Below are 18,032 nucleotides of genomic sequence, written 5' to 3' on the forward strand. Positions count from 1 at the left end.
GAAAATAAGACCTACAAGGACTTTAACTAGGGATAATTTGGGGGGTAGGGCTTATATTGCAGCCATCACCGACAATCACGCTAGGTCTTATTTTCGGGGAAACAGGGTATGTAGAAGAATACATATCAGCCTAAACTGAGGAAAAGTATATTTTTTAAATATATTTTTGGGGGATATTTATTATAGCAAAAAGGAAAAAAAATAGTGTTTTTTTCAAAATTGTCGCTCTTTTTTTGTTTATAGCGCAAAAAATAAAAACCGCACAGGCGATCAAATACCACCAAACAAAAGATCTATTTGTGGGAAAAAAAGGACATCAATTTTGTTTGGGTACAACATCGCACGACCGCGCAACTGTCAGTCAAAGCGACGCAGTGCCGAATCGCAAAAAGTGCTCTGGTCAGGAAGGGGGTAAAATCTTCTGGCGCTGAAGTGGTTAAAGCTTCTAGATGTTCCCTATAAGATAGCAAATCTTCACTCGGAGTTCAAATTAATTTTAAACTAGAAGATGAAAAGCAGAATCTCATACAGAGAATTGCTTACTGCAAGATTATTAGGACACAGTCAAGATACTAATAAATCATGGCAAATTTATTTACAATAACACATCACACATATTTACATATGTACACACATCCATAAAAATTAGAGCACAAAAATTGACTATAAGAAGTTTGCCATTACAGCCGTCACAACACCCTTGAAAAAAAAAAAAAAAAAAAAAAAAAAGATAAAAAACAGTAATGGGGCTCATTCAACAAGGCAACACAATGCCCAGAAACCAATCCAACAGTATTTCAATGCACAGATGTCCATAAAAGATGAATCCCGATTGGTTTCCACACTTCCCACATTGCTTTGGCCTTATTGGTTAAAGCCTTTATATATTTGTAGAAAGAAAGATTTTTAACAGATTAAAAATCAGCATTAAAAGCTGTAAAGAATGTACATAAACAATGCAAGACTTTTCTTCTTTTGCCACAAATGTAAGAAGCTATCATAAAACAATACATGCGTATTTTAAATGCTAGGCTATGGGGTCCAGGGTACAATAAATATACATATTACTGGTTTTCAAGTCATCAATAAGACGGACATTTTTTTTCTGCTTGCTTGTGCTGTATCAATGTGTATATACACAATATAGGACATTCCTAGTCTGCCACAAAAGTAAAAAACTGCCTTATAGGGATACATGCACATGGATACATCTGCCCATACGATGTAAAAACCGTGAGTATTTTGGCACCTGGGGGGGGGGGGGGGGCACACATGGTGCAAACAGCCTGCTGACAGCAGCCTGTGAAATCCAGAAAGTGGCTGTATGCACATCCAAACAGTACTCAGGTCCAGGGCTGTACACCCCAAACACAGGCCTTCCACTTTTGGGGCCATACATCCCTACATGCATAAGGCCCTTGCACGTGAGTGCTGCTCAAATGTGCAAACAGCCGCTGCCTATTTCAGCCTATCAATTGATTTTAACCGGCCAATGGCAGCGGACTGTGCGCACCACCCCCCGGGTGCTGAAATACACCTAGTTTTTACGCTGTGTGGGCAAATGCATCCATGTGCATGAATCCTAAACAATACATGTTTACGTTAAATGCTATACTATGGTCCAGGGTATATAAAAAAGATGATATAAAAAAAAAAGAAATGTTTTTTGTGTAGTTGAGAAGATGAGCCGCTTATTTTCTGTTTGCCCGTGCCGTGCCTATTACACATTCGTTGACCTGCAAAGAAAAAAAAAAAAAATATAAATTCAGGTTTTTTGGTACATTATTTACAGAGCCATCAAATCCCCTCCTAAATCCTGTAGGGCTAAACACCAGTGATAACAGAAAATGTTCCCAGGTTTCTGCATTTTATCCAATTGCCTAAGGTGCACCAAGCCACCTCATCTCTTGAGCCTAGGTTCACATTGATGCGATTTGACATGTCAAATCACATGCCAAATTGGCGGCAATGGCACCACCCGAATTTTTGCGACACCGCATTGATTTCCAAAAGTAGTTTTTGTACTACTTCTGGCGACTTTGGGCACGATTTCAATAGACATCTGTGCAGGAACCCGCACAGTTGTCCCCAAAATCGCTCCCGAACTTGGACTGACATGCGGGAATTAAATGAACTCGCACAATTTTAATCCCTCTGTCAGTGTGAACCTGGGCTAAAAGTTAAAGCATATGGCCAGCCATGACCCCCAAACCTCCCTCTTCATCTCTAAAATTTGTCCAAGCATGATTTTGTTTTTTCACTTTTTTTCTGTAGTAATGAACAGCTTTTATTTCTCCATGTGACATCATAACAGCTTGTAGTATTCTACAAGCAAGTGGCTGAGAGCTCAGCTTCTATTAATTGAACTACATCTCCCAGGAGCCACTTACCTACACACAGAAGCAGCAGGCACTTGGGGGTCAATCTGCAGCATCATTGTGCTCGGAAAAGCAATACAAATACATGTTTGGAGTGGAACAAAGAGGAAAGGATAGGCAGAGATCTGTAACCCAGCAGGCAGTGCTGGCAACACACCTCGGGATTTCAGAGCAAAAAGGCACTGGAAGAGATTTACTAACACTGGTGCACACAAACTCTAGTGCAGCTGTGCATAGTAACCAATCAGCTTCCAGATTTTCTTGTCAAAGCTAAAGGCCCCATCCACACGGAGCGGGCCCAGTTGGAGTCCACCTGCTCAGTGGAGAATCGGTCTGCTGATCAGGCGGATGGCTGGTTCATGTCTGTTCCGCTTATGCAGAGCAGACACAGACTACTCTCCTTTATGGGCGGTCGGATGTAAACAGACCCCCTGTCCGTTTACACATGACTGCCATCCTATCAGATAGACATCAGTTTTTGGCGGATAGGATCAGATGTTGGCGTGTCGACACATCAGTTTACACCCTGCTGCAGTTCCGCCTAAAAAAATATATAAAAAGTCAGCAGCTACAAACACTACACTACAAACACTACAGCTGCTGACTTTTAAAATAAGGACATGTACATGTCCAGGGTGCCCACGATGTCCTCACCTGAAGCCGACCCATCCCTCAGCTCCGGGTGGAGGCGCCGACATCTTAAGTAAGGGGATCAGGAAGTGAAGCCTTGCGGCTTCACAGCCTGGTTCCCACATGCGCATATTGCGCTGTGCGTTCTGAGTGGTCCCTGCTGTCTTCTGGGACCTGTGTGTCTCCCAGAAGACAGGAGGGGGGTGGTGGAATGGAGGAGGGGCCAGACAGGGCGTAAATCTCTGTGGATACTGCGTCGATCTTTCGCAGGAAGTGGAAGCAAATACCTGGATTAGACAGGTATATGCTCCCCCCTGAAAGGTGCCAAATGTGACACCGGAGAGGGAGGGGGGTTTGGATCCGGACATCAGAAGTTCCGCTTTTGGGTGAGACTACTTCAAAATCTGTTTTGCTACCATGCAGAGATGCACCTGATTTTGCACACTCCAGTTTAAAAAAAAACTCAACCCCATTGGGCTGTCAACCCAATCAGAGAGTAAGGTAGACACTCTGGATTTCTGGCAGATCACTTGTCTGTCCAAATTTGTACAGTTACAAAAAAATTTATGTCACAAAGAACCAACGATCAACTTTGCAGAAGTGAAATAGAGAATGATGGGCATCATGGTGCATGAGAAAATCTTCACAATACTGAATGACAACCAAACAAGGTTTGAACCCCATGACTAGACTACAATAGTTACATGCACCTTGAATGCTCCCTTCTTTACTTATAGCTGGAACGATAAGTCCATATGGGGTCCATTCAGTTTCTTTCCCTCTCTCTCTCTCATCTCCCATTTTGTGCAATATGGATTTGCAAATAAACTCCTCCTTCAGCTTGTATAAATTAAACTTCTTGGTTTGCGCAACAGGATTTCCCACATGGGCACATTTTCATTTTAGGATGATTTACCGAACATACAATGCCATCTGGACCTGCCATGACCTTTCATTTATATCACGTATCTTATTCTATGTGTTTTTGCAATTTTTCACCCTTTTCTACCTGTGAATGTAAACTTTTGGCCAATGCCTTTACCTGTTGAACCCATAAACAAAAGACTCAAAATGTTTGTGAAATAAAAATGTCAGAGCAGAGTCTTTGTTGTAAATTAAAGTGTTGTGCGATTCTTATAAATTTCTGCTTAAAGTGAAAAGGGAAGTCTAAAATAAAACTGGAAGGAGGCAGATTCTTGATTGCAGAGACATGCAAAGTCTTTTCTGCAATTAAAAATATCTACTTGCATGCTCACAGTCTTCTTCTGCAGAATGTAAACAGGGTTGCACAAGTGCAGCTAAGTTCACATTCCTGCCCGAGTGTCGGAATGGCTTCACTCCTGCGCGGGGGGATGAGCGACTGACTTCGTCCCGCACCGGGAAAACAAGATGGCTGAAAACTGGCACCTGGAGGAAGCCAGGGAAGAGATGCTGGCGACGGACGTCTGTAGATAAACTCTGGAGGTAAAATATACATCAAAATAATGGTGTGAGAATTGAAAGCAAACACCAAATGACTCTCTTACCTTGCTGGCAAAACGTAGAGAGTTCAAAGATTCTGCAAAGTTTTCCTCTAATGGAGAAATGTTCACAAACATCAACCTGGAACAGAGCAAATCAGATATTAAGCAAATAACAGCTTCCCAAAAACAAATAAAGCAAACAGACTAGAGATTTAGGGCTCATTGACATAGACGCACACCATATAGAGCAGTATATGCTTCCGGAGCTGTGTGTAGGCAGCCTACATTAGTCAATGGAGATACAGCGGCTGTACAGACTGAGCCACACATCTGAGTCTTACAGGCATGCAGGGAGGGGTGCACGGAACCGAGCGCATAATGTCTGAGTTTGGGGCCACGCAAGAACAAAATGATGCTGGATAGCCACGCTCCCAATAATCACCTTTATTTAGTAAAAACAAGGAGTTCAAAGCATAACAAGTGGATACAGACCAACTGCACAGCTAATGCGTTTCACACCAGATATGGGGCTTAATCATAGCTATGATCATGAGCTACGATCATGAGCTACGATTAAGCACCATATCCGGTGTGAAACGCGTTAGCTGTGCAGTTGGTCTGTATCCACTTGTTATGCTTGGAACTCCTTGTTTTTACTAAATAAAAGGTGAATATTGGAGTGCGGCTATCCAGCAATTTGTTTCTATGTCTCTGTTGCAAACAGATCTGGCACACAACCTGGTTGTGGAGACAGCTGATCCTAGGAGGGGTGATCGTCTTAGAGCGGTGAACGCCCATATCTCATTCATTTGGGGCCACGCACCCGTCCCTGCATGCCCATTATACTCTGCTGCATCTTCATTGACTAATATAGGCTTCATGCTGCTTCAGGCACAGACGACTTACTCTTGCATACTGTCTGGACCTCAACACCCATGTTGAATGAGCCCTTATGTTGCTAACACTAGAAAAAATAAAACAAAATAAATAAACAAAGAAAAACATAACTTACACTTTTGAGTTTCCTCCCAAACTGTTCTGTAGGAGATAAGTCAGTTTGCTGTTTCTATAGGGTATATGAGACTCCTGTAAGAAAGTTAAGGAGAATGGTCAACCATTACTGTGATACCCCATAATTGATATTAAAAAAGGCAGAAAAAAAAACCCAAAACACAACAAACATATTCTATTTACCTCCTCTGTGCAATGGTTTAGCACAGAGCAGCCCCAATCCTCAACTTCTCGGGTTCCCCACCGGCACTCCTGGCCCCTCCCTCCTGCCCCCAGAGCAAGCAGCTTGCTCTGGGGGCACCCGAGCAGGCTCACTCCCAAGCTGCTGTGTGTCCATTCACATACGGAGAGCGGCTCAGCCCCTGCCCCCGCTCTCTCCCCCCACTGGCTCAATGGCTGTGATTGACAGTGGTGGGAGCCAATGTCTCAGACAATGAAGAGATGCGGGAGAGCCGCTGCCCTCGTGCACATCGCTGGATCGAGATGGGGCTCAGATATGTAGAAGGGGGGACTGCTGCACACAGGCGTTTTTTTTAGCTTCATGTATAGAGGTAAAAAAAAAAAAAACCTTGAGCCTTTACAACCACTCTAAAGTAAAACTATCAGTTCCTTTTTTATTTTGTGAAAAGATCTATAGGCCAACATTATTAAGTATAATAAAAAAAAGAATCTCTCTGCAACACTTGCACTTTAGTCAATAGCTGTGCCCCAAGTAATTTTCTGCCACCAGGTGTCACCAGTCTTGGAATGACCCATTTCCATTCAGCTCGCCCACTCTCAGCTGAGCGTGTCATGAACACACCCCCCATGGAGGCGCACCTGGGCTCAGAATACTACTGCACTCTCAGTGCATGAGAAAAAACAAAAAACACTACCACCAGCTGCAGAAGTGATAGGACCCATGACATCACCGGACAGACTAGAAGACCCCTAGGATAAAGGGTCTTGTGTACACACATACTAGACTTCTCCCTATATTTAAATTGGAGTCCGGCCTGCAAAAAAAAAAAAAAAAAAAAAAAAAAAAAAAAAAAAAATGAAAACTCAGCAGCTACAAATACTGCAGCTGCTGACTTTTAAAATAAGGACACTTACCTGTCCAGGGAGCCCGCGATGTCCTCACCTGACCTGCTCCTCAGCTCCGGACGGAGGCGCCGCCATCTTCAGTAAGGGATTCAGGAAGTGAAGCCTTGCGACTTCACAGACTGTTTCCCTACTGTGCATGCACGGGTTGCGCTCTAACTGGTCCCTGCGTCTCCCCCAGAAGAGGGGGGCTGGGTGGAGGAGGGGCCGGATATTGCATAGATTGCCACAAATACTGCGGCGATCTTTCGCCGGAAGTGGGAGCAAATACCTGTATTAGACAGGAATCTGCTCCCCCCTGAAAGATGCCAAATGTGACACCGGAGGGGGGGAGGGGGAACACACACCGGATAAGCAGAAGTTAAATTTTTGGGGGCACCGACATGAACATGCTTTGTACAGAATTAAAATGGATTGTAAACGATAACCTTGTAAAACAACCCATTCAGTTCAAAATAGAGATGAAAGGCAAACATTTTTGTATAGATATAAAAAGAAAAGAAAAACAACACACACATTATAAATACCACCCTCCCCTTTTATTTTATTGAATTTTATTTGCGCACAAACACATATGAAAAAACAGAAGGATCAAGAGGTTCAAGATAAGATCCGTATTCAGTACAGTATATATAAACAGTAACAGTAAGTCATGTATACTACTAGTACATTTCACCCCTTTTTTTTCCTTTAATGATCACATTCCCCTCTGTTCTCAGCTGCATAAGAGCTGGGTGGAGGAGAAAAAGCAGCACACTGAGCTTCCTAGTGAGTGGCTGTGCAGCAGGGGAGTGTCAGGACAAGAGTACACTGAATTCCCAGCATAGCTAGAGAACTGACCACAGTGTGTTCTCCTACTTAGTGTGGTCAATTTTTAATAGGAAAGCCGAGGTACTGGCAGGAACACCAGGGATTTCAAACAAAGGAAGCAATAAAAAGAGAACAGGAGACTTTCTCATAAGTACAAAGTACAGCATACACATATTAGGAATATGAAGTGTTGGGATAACAAACGCTTTAAATGCAAGCAAAGCAGCAGAGCGTGTACTTACTTTGTTGCACAACGAGGTGATAACCATTCCCAGGGTGGACAGTGAAGTGTTGATGCTTTGCGTTTCCTTTAAACGATCACCAGTTGATAGCGACCGGTCCAGGCGTTCACTTCCGGCAAGATCAATCAGGCTTAGGACAGCTAAAGAAATAAATACTTGAGTAAAACTAACATGGGAAAATTGTTTGGTGTGAAATAAGATCTATAAATAAATGAAGGTCGATATGAATTGCTACATTGTGTACTGTCCATGTCTTCTGTGATTAACTAAAAAAGTTCAAATTTCTTTTGCTTCCAGTCATGGCGACAATATTCAGTTTATTAAAGTAGAACTAGAAGCAATTTCTTTTTTGTTAGATTTGGCGAGTGGTTAGAACCCATCAGGGTTAATGCTTCCTGCGTCCTCATTAGAAAAACTAACTGAGACCTCATTCATATTGGCGCAGCCAACAATACTGCATGCAGGAGGCCTGCATCCATCACCAGCTGCATGCAGGCAGCCTACAGAGGTGGTTGCAGACGCCTCAGTTGCATGTCAAAGTTTTGATAGTCATACAGGAGCGGGTGCATGGTCCGAACGCAAACCCTCTGTGTTCAGGGTCATTCACCCACTTAAAGCAAAACTATACTCACCTTCTATTTGGTGCCGCAGTCTCCTGGAGCTCCCCCCCCCCCCCCCGGATGCTATCCTCTACTATCCCCAAAAGTGGAACTTCTGCTTTAAAGTGGATGTAAAACCAAATAGGATTCTTTTTCTTAGAACAAGAAATATGGGATTTTTGTAGGGAGAATTAACGTCTGTTCACAGTAGGTACTAATACAACAAGTATTAAAAAATTGGATTTTTATTAAATGGAAAAAAAAAGGGAAACAACAACAAAATATACATGAAAAATTGTCAATACAATAGACATCAAATGAGACCATCCAGTAATATGTTCAAATTATATTCATGCCTGTCAGGGCATCCTATTTGTTTATATTTAGGGATTGGGAGATTCGTCTCAATCCCTGTGTATGTCCACAACCTTTTATCACTTGGTTTTCACTGGATGTAAAACCACTCTCATCCTTTCTAAACTACTGCCATAGGGGTTATCTATAAGGATATACACGCCTCCTGCATGTATCCTTACCTGTCAAATGTCTCCCCTCTGTCTGTTATTAGACCCGAAAAACTGCATATTCTGTGGGCGGGTCTGTTGTCTGGAGCTCGGTGGGTGGAGTCGTGATGTCAGTAGACTCCCCGCCCACCTCTACACTCCCCTTGTCAATATGCATTTTCTCCTGTGTATTTCTTACACTGAACTTCTGATATGATCTCTAACATCCAGTCAAAACCACATGACTTCAGCATGCCCAATCATGCTGAGGTGTGGAACAGCCAATCCTGGGAGAGCTAAAGAAAAAAAAAAAAGGAGAGGATCTGAAGTACACAGAATGCCTCTCTGGCTTGTGCATGAGATATGTAAATCACCTGTCCCTCACAGCAAAGGGGAAGAACTGACTACTATTTCTCTGTGTGTCAGTTTTTATCTCACTGAGAAAAGATAAGAGGATTGCTCAGAGCTGGATTAACTCTTCATGGGCACAGATGACATGAAATCCTATACTGTACAATATGCAAGCTTTAATTAATTTTTTTTTTTTTTTTTTTAAAGCACTCCTCATCTCCTGACAGGCCACATTTGGCATGTCATTTTTTTTTTGGTGGTGGTGGTGGGGGGTCCTAGTTTAAAGCGGAGGTTCACACAAAAATTGAACCTCCACTTTTCTGAACCCTCCTCCCTCCGGTGTCACATTTGGCACCTTTCAGGGGGGAAGGGGATGCAGATACCTGTCAAAGGTATTTGCACCCACTTCTGGCATAGACTCCCCTTCTCTACGCCCCCTCCCGTCCCCACCGCACTGTCTGCTGGGACACACACGGGTCCCAGAGACAGCAGGGACCAGTTAGGAAGCGCAGAGCGACTCGCGCATGCACAGTAGGAAACTGCCGCAGAGCTTCACTTCCCGATTCCCTTACAGAGAATGGCGGCGGCAGCACCTGAGGACCGAGGGACGATTCGGTCTCGGGTGCCGACATCGCTGGACCCCGGGACAGGTGAGTGTCCTTATTTTCAAAGTCAGCAGCTGCAGTATTTGTAGCTGCTGACTTTAAAAAATTTTTTTTCCGCGGGACTCCCTCTTTAAACAGGTACCCAGCTCCCACTTCCGCTCTTGCCACCTAGGCGACTCCCCCTCCCTCCCTGCAATCTTCTGGGGCACATCAAAGGACCCAGAAGATTGCCAGGCCACTGAGAAGGCGCAGCACGACTCACGCATGCGCACCCAGCTGTAAAGCCTCAAGCTGTAACAGCCGGGTGCCCACAGTTGCAATGCCGGCGCCACAGAGGAGAGGAGCGAGGCTTCGGGTGGCCACATCGCTGGACCGCGAGTGTCTATTAAAAGTCAGCAGCTATACTTTTTGTAATAAACGTAAAAAAGGAGTGGAACTCTGCTTTGACTTCTGAGTTAATTCATCTCGGTATTGCCAAAAATTTGTACACCGCTCAGCGTGCAGGGCATACAGGCAGGCAATAGATTTTTAATGCAGGAGGGACATGGTATGTCTCCTCTGTATTAAAAGCTTACCCGATTGTCAATTTTTTTTTCATACATAAAGTTCCCCATTAACCATTGGCCGACAGGCTCACGCCAATATACGTCAGCGAAGTGGCACGGGTGCGCAAAACAACGTACCCGTATGTCGCTGCATTATCGGTGGCTAGCGGGCGTGTGCCCGCAGACTCAATGTCCACCGATGGCCTGTGATCATGACACAGAGGCAGAACGGGGAGATGTAAACTAGGCATTTCCCTGTTCTGCCTAGCAACAAGACAGGGATCTACTGCTCCCAGTGATCGGGAGCAGTGATCTCAGTCATGTTCTAGTGAGCCCATCCCCCTACAGTTAGAACAAGCCAGGGGAACACAGTTAACCCCTTGATCGCCCCCCTAGTGTTTAACACCTTCCCTGCCAGTGACATTTACACAGTAATCAATGCATTTTTATAGCACTGATTGCTGTATAATTGCCAACGGTCCCAAAATAGCATCAAAAGTGTCCAATCTGTCTGGCGCAATGTCGCAGTCGTAATAAAAAAAAAAAAAAAAAAAAAAAAAAATCGCAGATCGCCGCCATTACTAATAAAAAAAAAAATAATAAAAATGCCATAAATATATCCCCTATTTTGCAGACACGATAACTTTTGCGCAAACCAATCAATATACGCTTATTTTGATTTTTTTTTTACTAAAAATATGTAGAATACATATCGGCCTAAACTGAGAAAGAATTTTTTTTGTAATACTTTTTGGGGATATTTATTATAGCAAAAAGTAAAAAATCTTGCTTTCTTTTCAAAATGTCCGCTCTTGTTTATAGCGCAAAAAATAAAAACCGCAAAGGTGATCAAATACCACCAAAAAGAAAGCTCTATTTGTGGGAAAAAAAAAAGACGGACGTCAATTTTGTTAGGGTACAGAGTCGCACGACTGCGCAATTGTCAGTTAAAGCGACGCAGTGCCGTATCGCAAAAAAGGGCCTGGTCAGGAATGGGGTAAATCCTTCCGGGGCTGAAGTGGTAAAAAAAAAAAAAAAAAATCTACACTCACTAGGTGGATGTGGCATTGGTACGATGCTGCATTTGTCCCCCGCTGCTTCTAAGACCGAGAACCGAGCAATCAAAAGCCACTGATCGCTCGGTCTTCAGTGTGCAGAGAGTACAGACTGTCAGTCACCGGCTCTCTGTTCTGCCCCTCCAACTCTCACTGGAGCGCAGGGGGCGGGTGCGGCTGGCTCAGGCTCTTATTGCCGCACTGGGAGGCTGAGCCAGCTGCCAGTCCAAGCATCTGGTTGGATTCAGTCATTAAGTTTAGATTAGCTCCAGAGCCTTCATGGGCTGTGTGACATCAGCCAACAGCGGGCTTTAGCAGTCCTGCGATACCCAAAAAAAGCTGTGGCCATACGTCTCCTTTAACAAGAGAATCTAACCATTCAGCTTCACTGAAATCTCAGCCTTACGTGCTCCATTCTGGGAGCCAGCATAGGTTTACTGTAGTTGAAACTGGGTGGGAGAGAAGCAGCACAAAGAACCAATCAGCTGAGCTGCAGTTCTCATGTGCCAACAAGGGACATGGCTGGTTCACACCACAAAAACACACCCCAGATTTGTCCTGAATGCTTTTCTGCATGCACGGTTTTAACGCGACTCTGGTGTGTTTTCGGATGCATTACAGGTGCTTTTTTTTTCACTACTAGGGTCCAGTGCGTTTTTGAGGCATTTCAGTGCGTTTCAGTACAATCCAGTGCAGGAAAAATGCAGCATGTTCTATTTTTTGTTCTGGAACCCAGAAAGCCATGGAACTGTCCTCACTGGTGTAAACTATGCCAGTGGAAACCATATAACCTACTTTCCATGATTTTTTGATGCAGAAATAAACACACACTGGACTGCATGTGATGTGAACGGGCCCTAAAGGAAAAAGTAGATTGAGTAAGACAAGCTCATCAGTCCTGCTGCTTATATAAAGCACTGTTCAGTTGCAAGCTGGGAGAGGGACAAGACCTGCAAGCAGGGCGTTGCTAGGTCTACAAAAGAGATATAGATATAGATATAGATATAGATATAGAAATATGCCTGGATGGGGGCGGGAACTACTGAAGTTAACTTTTCACATTAACAGGCTGGTAATTGGTTGCTAGGATTGCAACCAATCACCTGCTGTTTAATGAAAAAAGTTAACTCCTGCGGTTCCCGCCCCCATCCAGCCCTGTGATAATGTCCGCGGGCCGGGTGCCGACCCCTGCCCTAGAGACTGGGGGCTATGGGCCCCAGATTCGGGGCTCTCGCCTCAATAGCCACCCCCTAGCAACGCCTCTGCCTGCAAGTGTTACTTAACAGCAGCAGAGAAAACTCTGGTCCCTTGGCCTGCCAGACAAGGCTGTACTGTGCGGCAGAGCAGTGTAAATCTCAGAACTGGATGTTCAGAAATATAAATCCCTAGGCAAAAAAAAAAAAAAAAATCCCCTTATATGCATTTTATTTGTGTATTTATCCATTTGGCCGGAGTAAGCACAATTTAGTAACCAAGGCTAGCTTGGTAGTCAACCTCTGCAGAAACTTACACGATGTATGGACATCTCTTAGCTTGTTCTCGCCCTCAATTTTCAGCTGAAAGACACTGTGGCTACGAGATGACCGGTCGTTAAGTGCCGTTTTTGCCACGGAGCGATGGGTTTTAGCCGCATGGAGAAGGTCGTGCACCTGAGATCAAAAGACGTGTTCAGATTTATTAGTGCTAACACTGCTTTATCCAAACACTGCTTAGTAGGCAATTCATACACATTCAATTGCAAATTAAAGCCCAAATGAAGTTTTAAAATTTAAATCCCCCAAATACATTCCAGGAACAAAACAAAAAAGGTGCACAAAGTCTTATATTGTAGATGGTTTTCTTTAAAAAGAAATCACAGCTTTGCATGTCGCCCATCTTTTCCACACTTTACTCCCCACTCAGTTCTCCTCTTTCTATCCCTCTTGGTCACCATTACCGAATCTCACAGCTGCCTCTCATCTTTGTCTGATAGGTTTTCAAATTAGGGATCGACCGTTATCAGTTTTTCGGTGCCGATACGATACCAATATTTTCGGCTACCTCTCCTGCCGATATTATTTGCCAATATTTTGTGCAAAAAAAAAAAAAAATGTACACTGTCCTTTACATTTTTTTGTTTTTTTATCACCGTTATTGCTGTCACAAGGAACGTAAACGTCCCTTGTGATAGTAATAGGCATGTGACAGGTACTCTTTATGGAGAGATCGGGGGTCTATAAGACCCCAAGCCCCTCCTCTGCACTTGAAAGTATTTAAAACGTCAAGATCGGCATTTTTGAATACTTTACTTGTTAAAACTGGCGCCTTTAAAATGCCAGTAATTTGGGAGGTGATGTCATGACATCGCTTCCGGATAACTAAAGCAGAGACCCGAACGAAGCATTGGCTTTGTTCGTGTCTTCGGCCAGCTGGCGGACATGCTGGCTGGTTGCCCGAGGCTCCCGGTGGGACGGGAGAGCCCGGGCGAGCGGTGGTAGGGGGGGCCCGATGTTCACTCCCACTGCTTGTAATAACAGTCGAGCGGCTGCTAAGCCGCATCAGTTGTTATTACAATAAAGCAAACCCCTTGAAGCAATATCGGTCAGTTTTTTGACCAATAGTTCTGAAAAAAGTGAATATCGGCTGCACCAATATAAAAAAAAATAAATAAATAAATAAATCGGTCGATCCCCATTTCAAATATCAACTAGTCCACCTTGTTACTCATAGAGACTCCGTATCGAGACCACTCTCATGCCTTCTCCCCATGGTAAAGCATAGGTGGTCAAATCAAACAACCTCATTCCCCCTCCAAAATCGAAAATTGGAGGCAATGAATCTATTGCCTCCAATTGCTCACTTTGAACTGAGTACTCCTTTATGCCATGTGGATATATGCAGACATGATTGCTGTTTATCTTTTGTATGCATTAACAGCAGCACTCTGTATATTGTATGCTTTATACAGTGGATATAAAAAGTCTACACACCCCTGTTAAAATGTCAGGTTTCTCTGACGTAAATGAGACAAAGATAAATAATTTTAGAACTTTTTTCACCTTCAATGTGACCTATAAACTGTACAAACTGAAATCTTTTAGGGGGGGGGGGGGGGGGGGAGGAGTAAAAATAAAAAAATAAAATAAATGTGGTTGCATAAGTGTGCACACCCTCCTATAACTGGGGAAGTAGCTGTGTTCAGAATGAGCAATCACATTCAAACTCATGTTAAATAGGAGTCAGTACACACTTGCCATCATTTAAAGTGCCTCTGATTAACCCCAAATAACGTTCAGCTGTTCTAGTAGGTCTTTCCTGACGTTCTCTTAGTCGCATCCTACAGCAAAAGCCATGGTCTGCAGAGAGCTTCCAAAGCATCAGAGGGATCTCATTGTTAACAGGTATCAGTCAACAGATGGGCACAAAAGAATTTCCAAGGCATTAGATATACCATGGAACACAGTGAAGACAGTTCTCATCAAGTGGAGAAAATATGGCACAAGAGTGACATTACCAAGAACTGGACGTTCCTCCAAAATTTCTGAAAAGACGAGAAGAAAACTGGTCAGGGAGTCTACCAAGAGGCCTACAGCAACAATAAAGAAGCTTCAGGAATATTAGGCAAGTACTGGCTGTGTGGTACATGTGACAATCTCCCGTATTCTTCACATATCTGGGCTATGGGGTGGAGTGACAAGATGGAAGCCTTTTCTTACAAAGAAAAACATCCAAGCCTGGCTAAATTTTGCAAAAACACATCTGAAGTCTCCCAAAAGCATGTGGGAAAACATGTTATGGTCTGATGAAACCATAATGCCAAAAGATATGTTTGGCGCAAAAACACTGCACATCACTAAAAGAACACCATACCCACTGTGAAGCATAGTGGTGGGAATTATGAACAGTTCCAAATACTAGTCAATATTGGCACAAAACCTTCAGGCTTCTGCTAGAAAGCAGAACATGAAGAGAAACTTCATCTTTCAGCACGACAACGACCCAAAGCATACATCCAAATCAATAAAGGAATGGCTTCACCAGAAGAAAATGAAAACCTCTGGATTGAGATTTTTAAGGAAATTTGAACAAAAAATGATTGGCTTAAAAATAGTTTAGTTTAATTTTCATACCCAATGATTATGATTTGGAATTAAAAAAATCAACCATGTTGACATGTACATAAATTACAAAAAAATTAGAAACCTATTGCATGCAAATTGTACAAACAGATGTTCCTGAAGTGGTATTTCCCAACGAATTGCTGTTCCACCATCAATGGGTATAGATGGTAATCAGTACTCTTCTACTGATTACCAACTATACCTATTGATGGTGGAACAACAAGTAGTTGGGGAATGCATGCAATATGTTTCTAATTTTTTGTAATGCTTTGTAATTTACGTACATGTCAACATGGTTGATTTTTATTCCAAAGCATACTCATTGGGTATGAAAATATATATTTTTTTTAAGCCAATAATTTTTTGTTCAAATTGCCTCAAATATCCTAATCCAGGGGGACGTGGCCTGAAGCGGCATGGTATAGGATGCTTTAGCTGAGCGCTCTGCCAGCTATTACGACTGTATTAAGCAATCCTTGGGTTATCCTGACCGTTCCTGCCACCAGATTTACCCTGAGGTACAGTACACCTCAAGCGTTGAGATGTCGCCCCCAAAAAGGGTGTATGAAGCTATCAACAAGCACCGCCAAAAAGTACTTGAGGCTCACAGTGCCAGACCACCCTAACCTCCAATCGAAGAGGTGAAGGTGGACCTCTACCTACTCAGACGTGACTTTCGGAAACTGCGGGACAGAGTGTCAGAGACTGAGAGACGGATCAGCCAAGTAGAAGATTACATCCCCCCACTGCAGGTCTACACTGAGCAACTACAACACCAGCTCCACTCTGTCATGCAGAAGCAGGATGACCTGGAGAACAGGCTGAGATGCTGCAATCTTCCCTTTGTAGGACTGCCTGGGAGCGCAAAGGGCTCAGATTCGCAGGCCTTCCTAGAAAACCGGCTCATCAATACCTGTGGCAGGGACGTCTTCTCAACCTCCTTCGTCATTGAATGAGCTCACTGGTTGGCCGTCAGACCCCCTCCTAATGGCGCCCCTCCACGCACATTTAAATCGCTAGGTTTATGAACTTTAGCGACCGCGATGCCATTCTCAGGCTCATCCGGGAAAAAGGGAATATAACATTCCGCAATGGTGGCAGTTTATCTGGATTTTTCTGCTGAGATCCATCGTCGCCGCACCCAATTTACTGAGGTCAAGCGCCAGCTGTGGATCAAAAACCCGAAGTACGCTATGCTGTACCCTGTGAGGTTACGGTTCATGGACAACGATCGTGTGCACTTTGAGGACCCAGAGTTGGCAATCGAGTGGCTGGAGCGCCGCAACAACGCCAGTCGACCTCCATCGGGATCCCGGCACCTGGATGCCCCCACCTTCCTTCTTTGTGATGCCTAGCAACACATAATTTTTCCTTAACTCGCCTCCCAGCCTGGTTCTTCAATTCCATCGAACTGTGAGTTTTTTTTTTTTTTTTGTTTGTTTTCTCTACCCCATAACCTTTACTCCCTCTCCTCGCACAATCCTTGACGCATATTGGAACGTCCCCCCTTAATATCCACCCAACTTTCCCCTCATTCCCACTCTCTATACTGGCTGGAGCTCCTGGAGACTTTACCGTGGACCAACAATGGCCCCTGGGCCTGCATCCGCAACTCCAGGTAGGCCATGTTCCATGGCAGGCCCGCACTCAACAGCTGGGCCCCCTGGGCCATGGCAGGCTTTCCATCGAGTGTTTGCCCCCTTTAGCACTGGAATAGTGCTGGAACTTTGTTTTTTTTTTTTGTGTTTGGATCATATCCACTGTTCAAGATGAGTTTCCCTGGCCAGCACTCGCTTCCCTGCTGCACCTCAGCAACCTCGGTCGTGTCATTTTAGCTGGTCCACAGTCTGCAGTTCACTCTATACCATGACAGTTTTTTTTTTTTCAGTTCTTGTTGACATATGTGCAATGTGTACTTATCAGTAATGTTATACAGCAACTGTTCTCCCTTACCTCAATGATTTTCACAGTATTGGCTATCTTATTCTTACAACACAGCAGATGTTATGCTCTATGGTTACATTATGTAGATCTGCTTTTATTACCTGCCGGTCGGTTGACGCCCCGACTCAATGTTATATTATATGGTCTTTGCTATACTGTGTTGTCTGCTCTGGGCCTCCGTCCATGCGTGTCTAGTTCACATCTCCCACCATGGCACCTATTAAATTAGTGACATGGAATGTTAGAGGAATGTGTGCCAGACCCAAAGGCACTGCAGTCCTCTCTCATATTAAAGACATGCAGGCTGATGTGTATATCCTATTGGAAACCCACCTTACGGGCCACCTACAACTATCACTCAAAAAACCCTGGATAGATTGGGTAAACCAAGGCCCCCACACTCCCCACTCCCACGGTGTGTGGCAATTCTAATAACCAAACGCACCCAATTCCAGCTTTTGACATTGTGGAGGGATCATCAGGGCAGGCACATATTCCTGCATGCTATGTTTGGTATTAGGTATTACTGCTTGCATATTATGTCCCTCCCCCATTCCACAGTCCTACAAGACGGCCTCACATTTATGGCGCAATATCCAACTGTTTCCGCCATCTGGTTAGGGGAATTTAATATGGTCCTAGACCCCTCAATGGACAGAATGTACTCAGGGGCTCCTGGTCCACACCCCCATATCTTGACGAAAGTTGGAGGC

The 18,032-nt window shown here is 44.0% G+C and overlaps 1 protein-coding gene across 1 annotated transcript in view; it reads right to left on the reverse strand.

Moving 5' to 3' along the window:
- Positions 1–1,256: 1,256 nt before the first annotated feature.
- The window catches only part of KIFC1 (kinesin family member C1), a gene marked incomplete in the record, with an annotated part of 44,004 nt that continues 27,228 nt past the window's right edge, over positions 1,257–18,032 (reverse strand). Inside the window, 5 exon segments of the mRNA XM_073598226.1 lie at positions 1,257–1,736; positions 4,535–4,610; positions 5,484–5,557; positions 7,618–7,757; positions 12,786–12,924. Coding sequence (XP_073454327.1) covers positions 1,692–1,736; positions 4,535–4,610; positions 5,484–5,557; positions 7,618–7,757; positions 12,786–12,924 — 474 coding nt within the window.

The sequence above is a fragment of the Aquarana catesbeiana genome, linkage group LG09 (genome assembly GCF_042186555.1).
Source record: "Aquarana catesbeiana isolate 2022-GZ linkage group LG09, ASM4218655v1, whole genome shotgun sequence".
Classification (NCBI taxonomy): domain Eukaryota; kingdom Metazoa; phylum Chordata; class Amphibia; order Anura; family Ranidae; genus Aquarana; species Aquarana catesbeiana.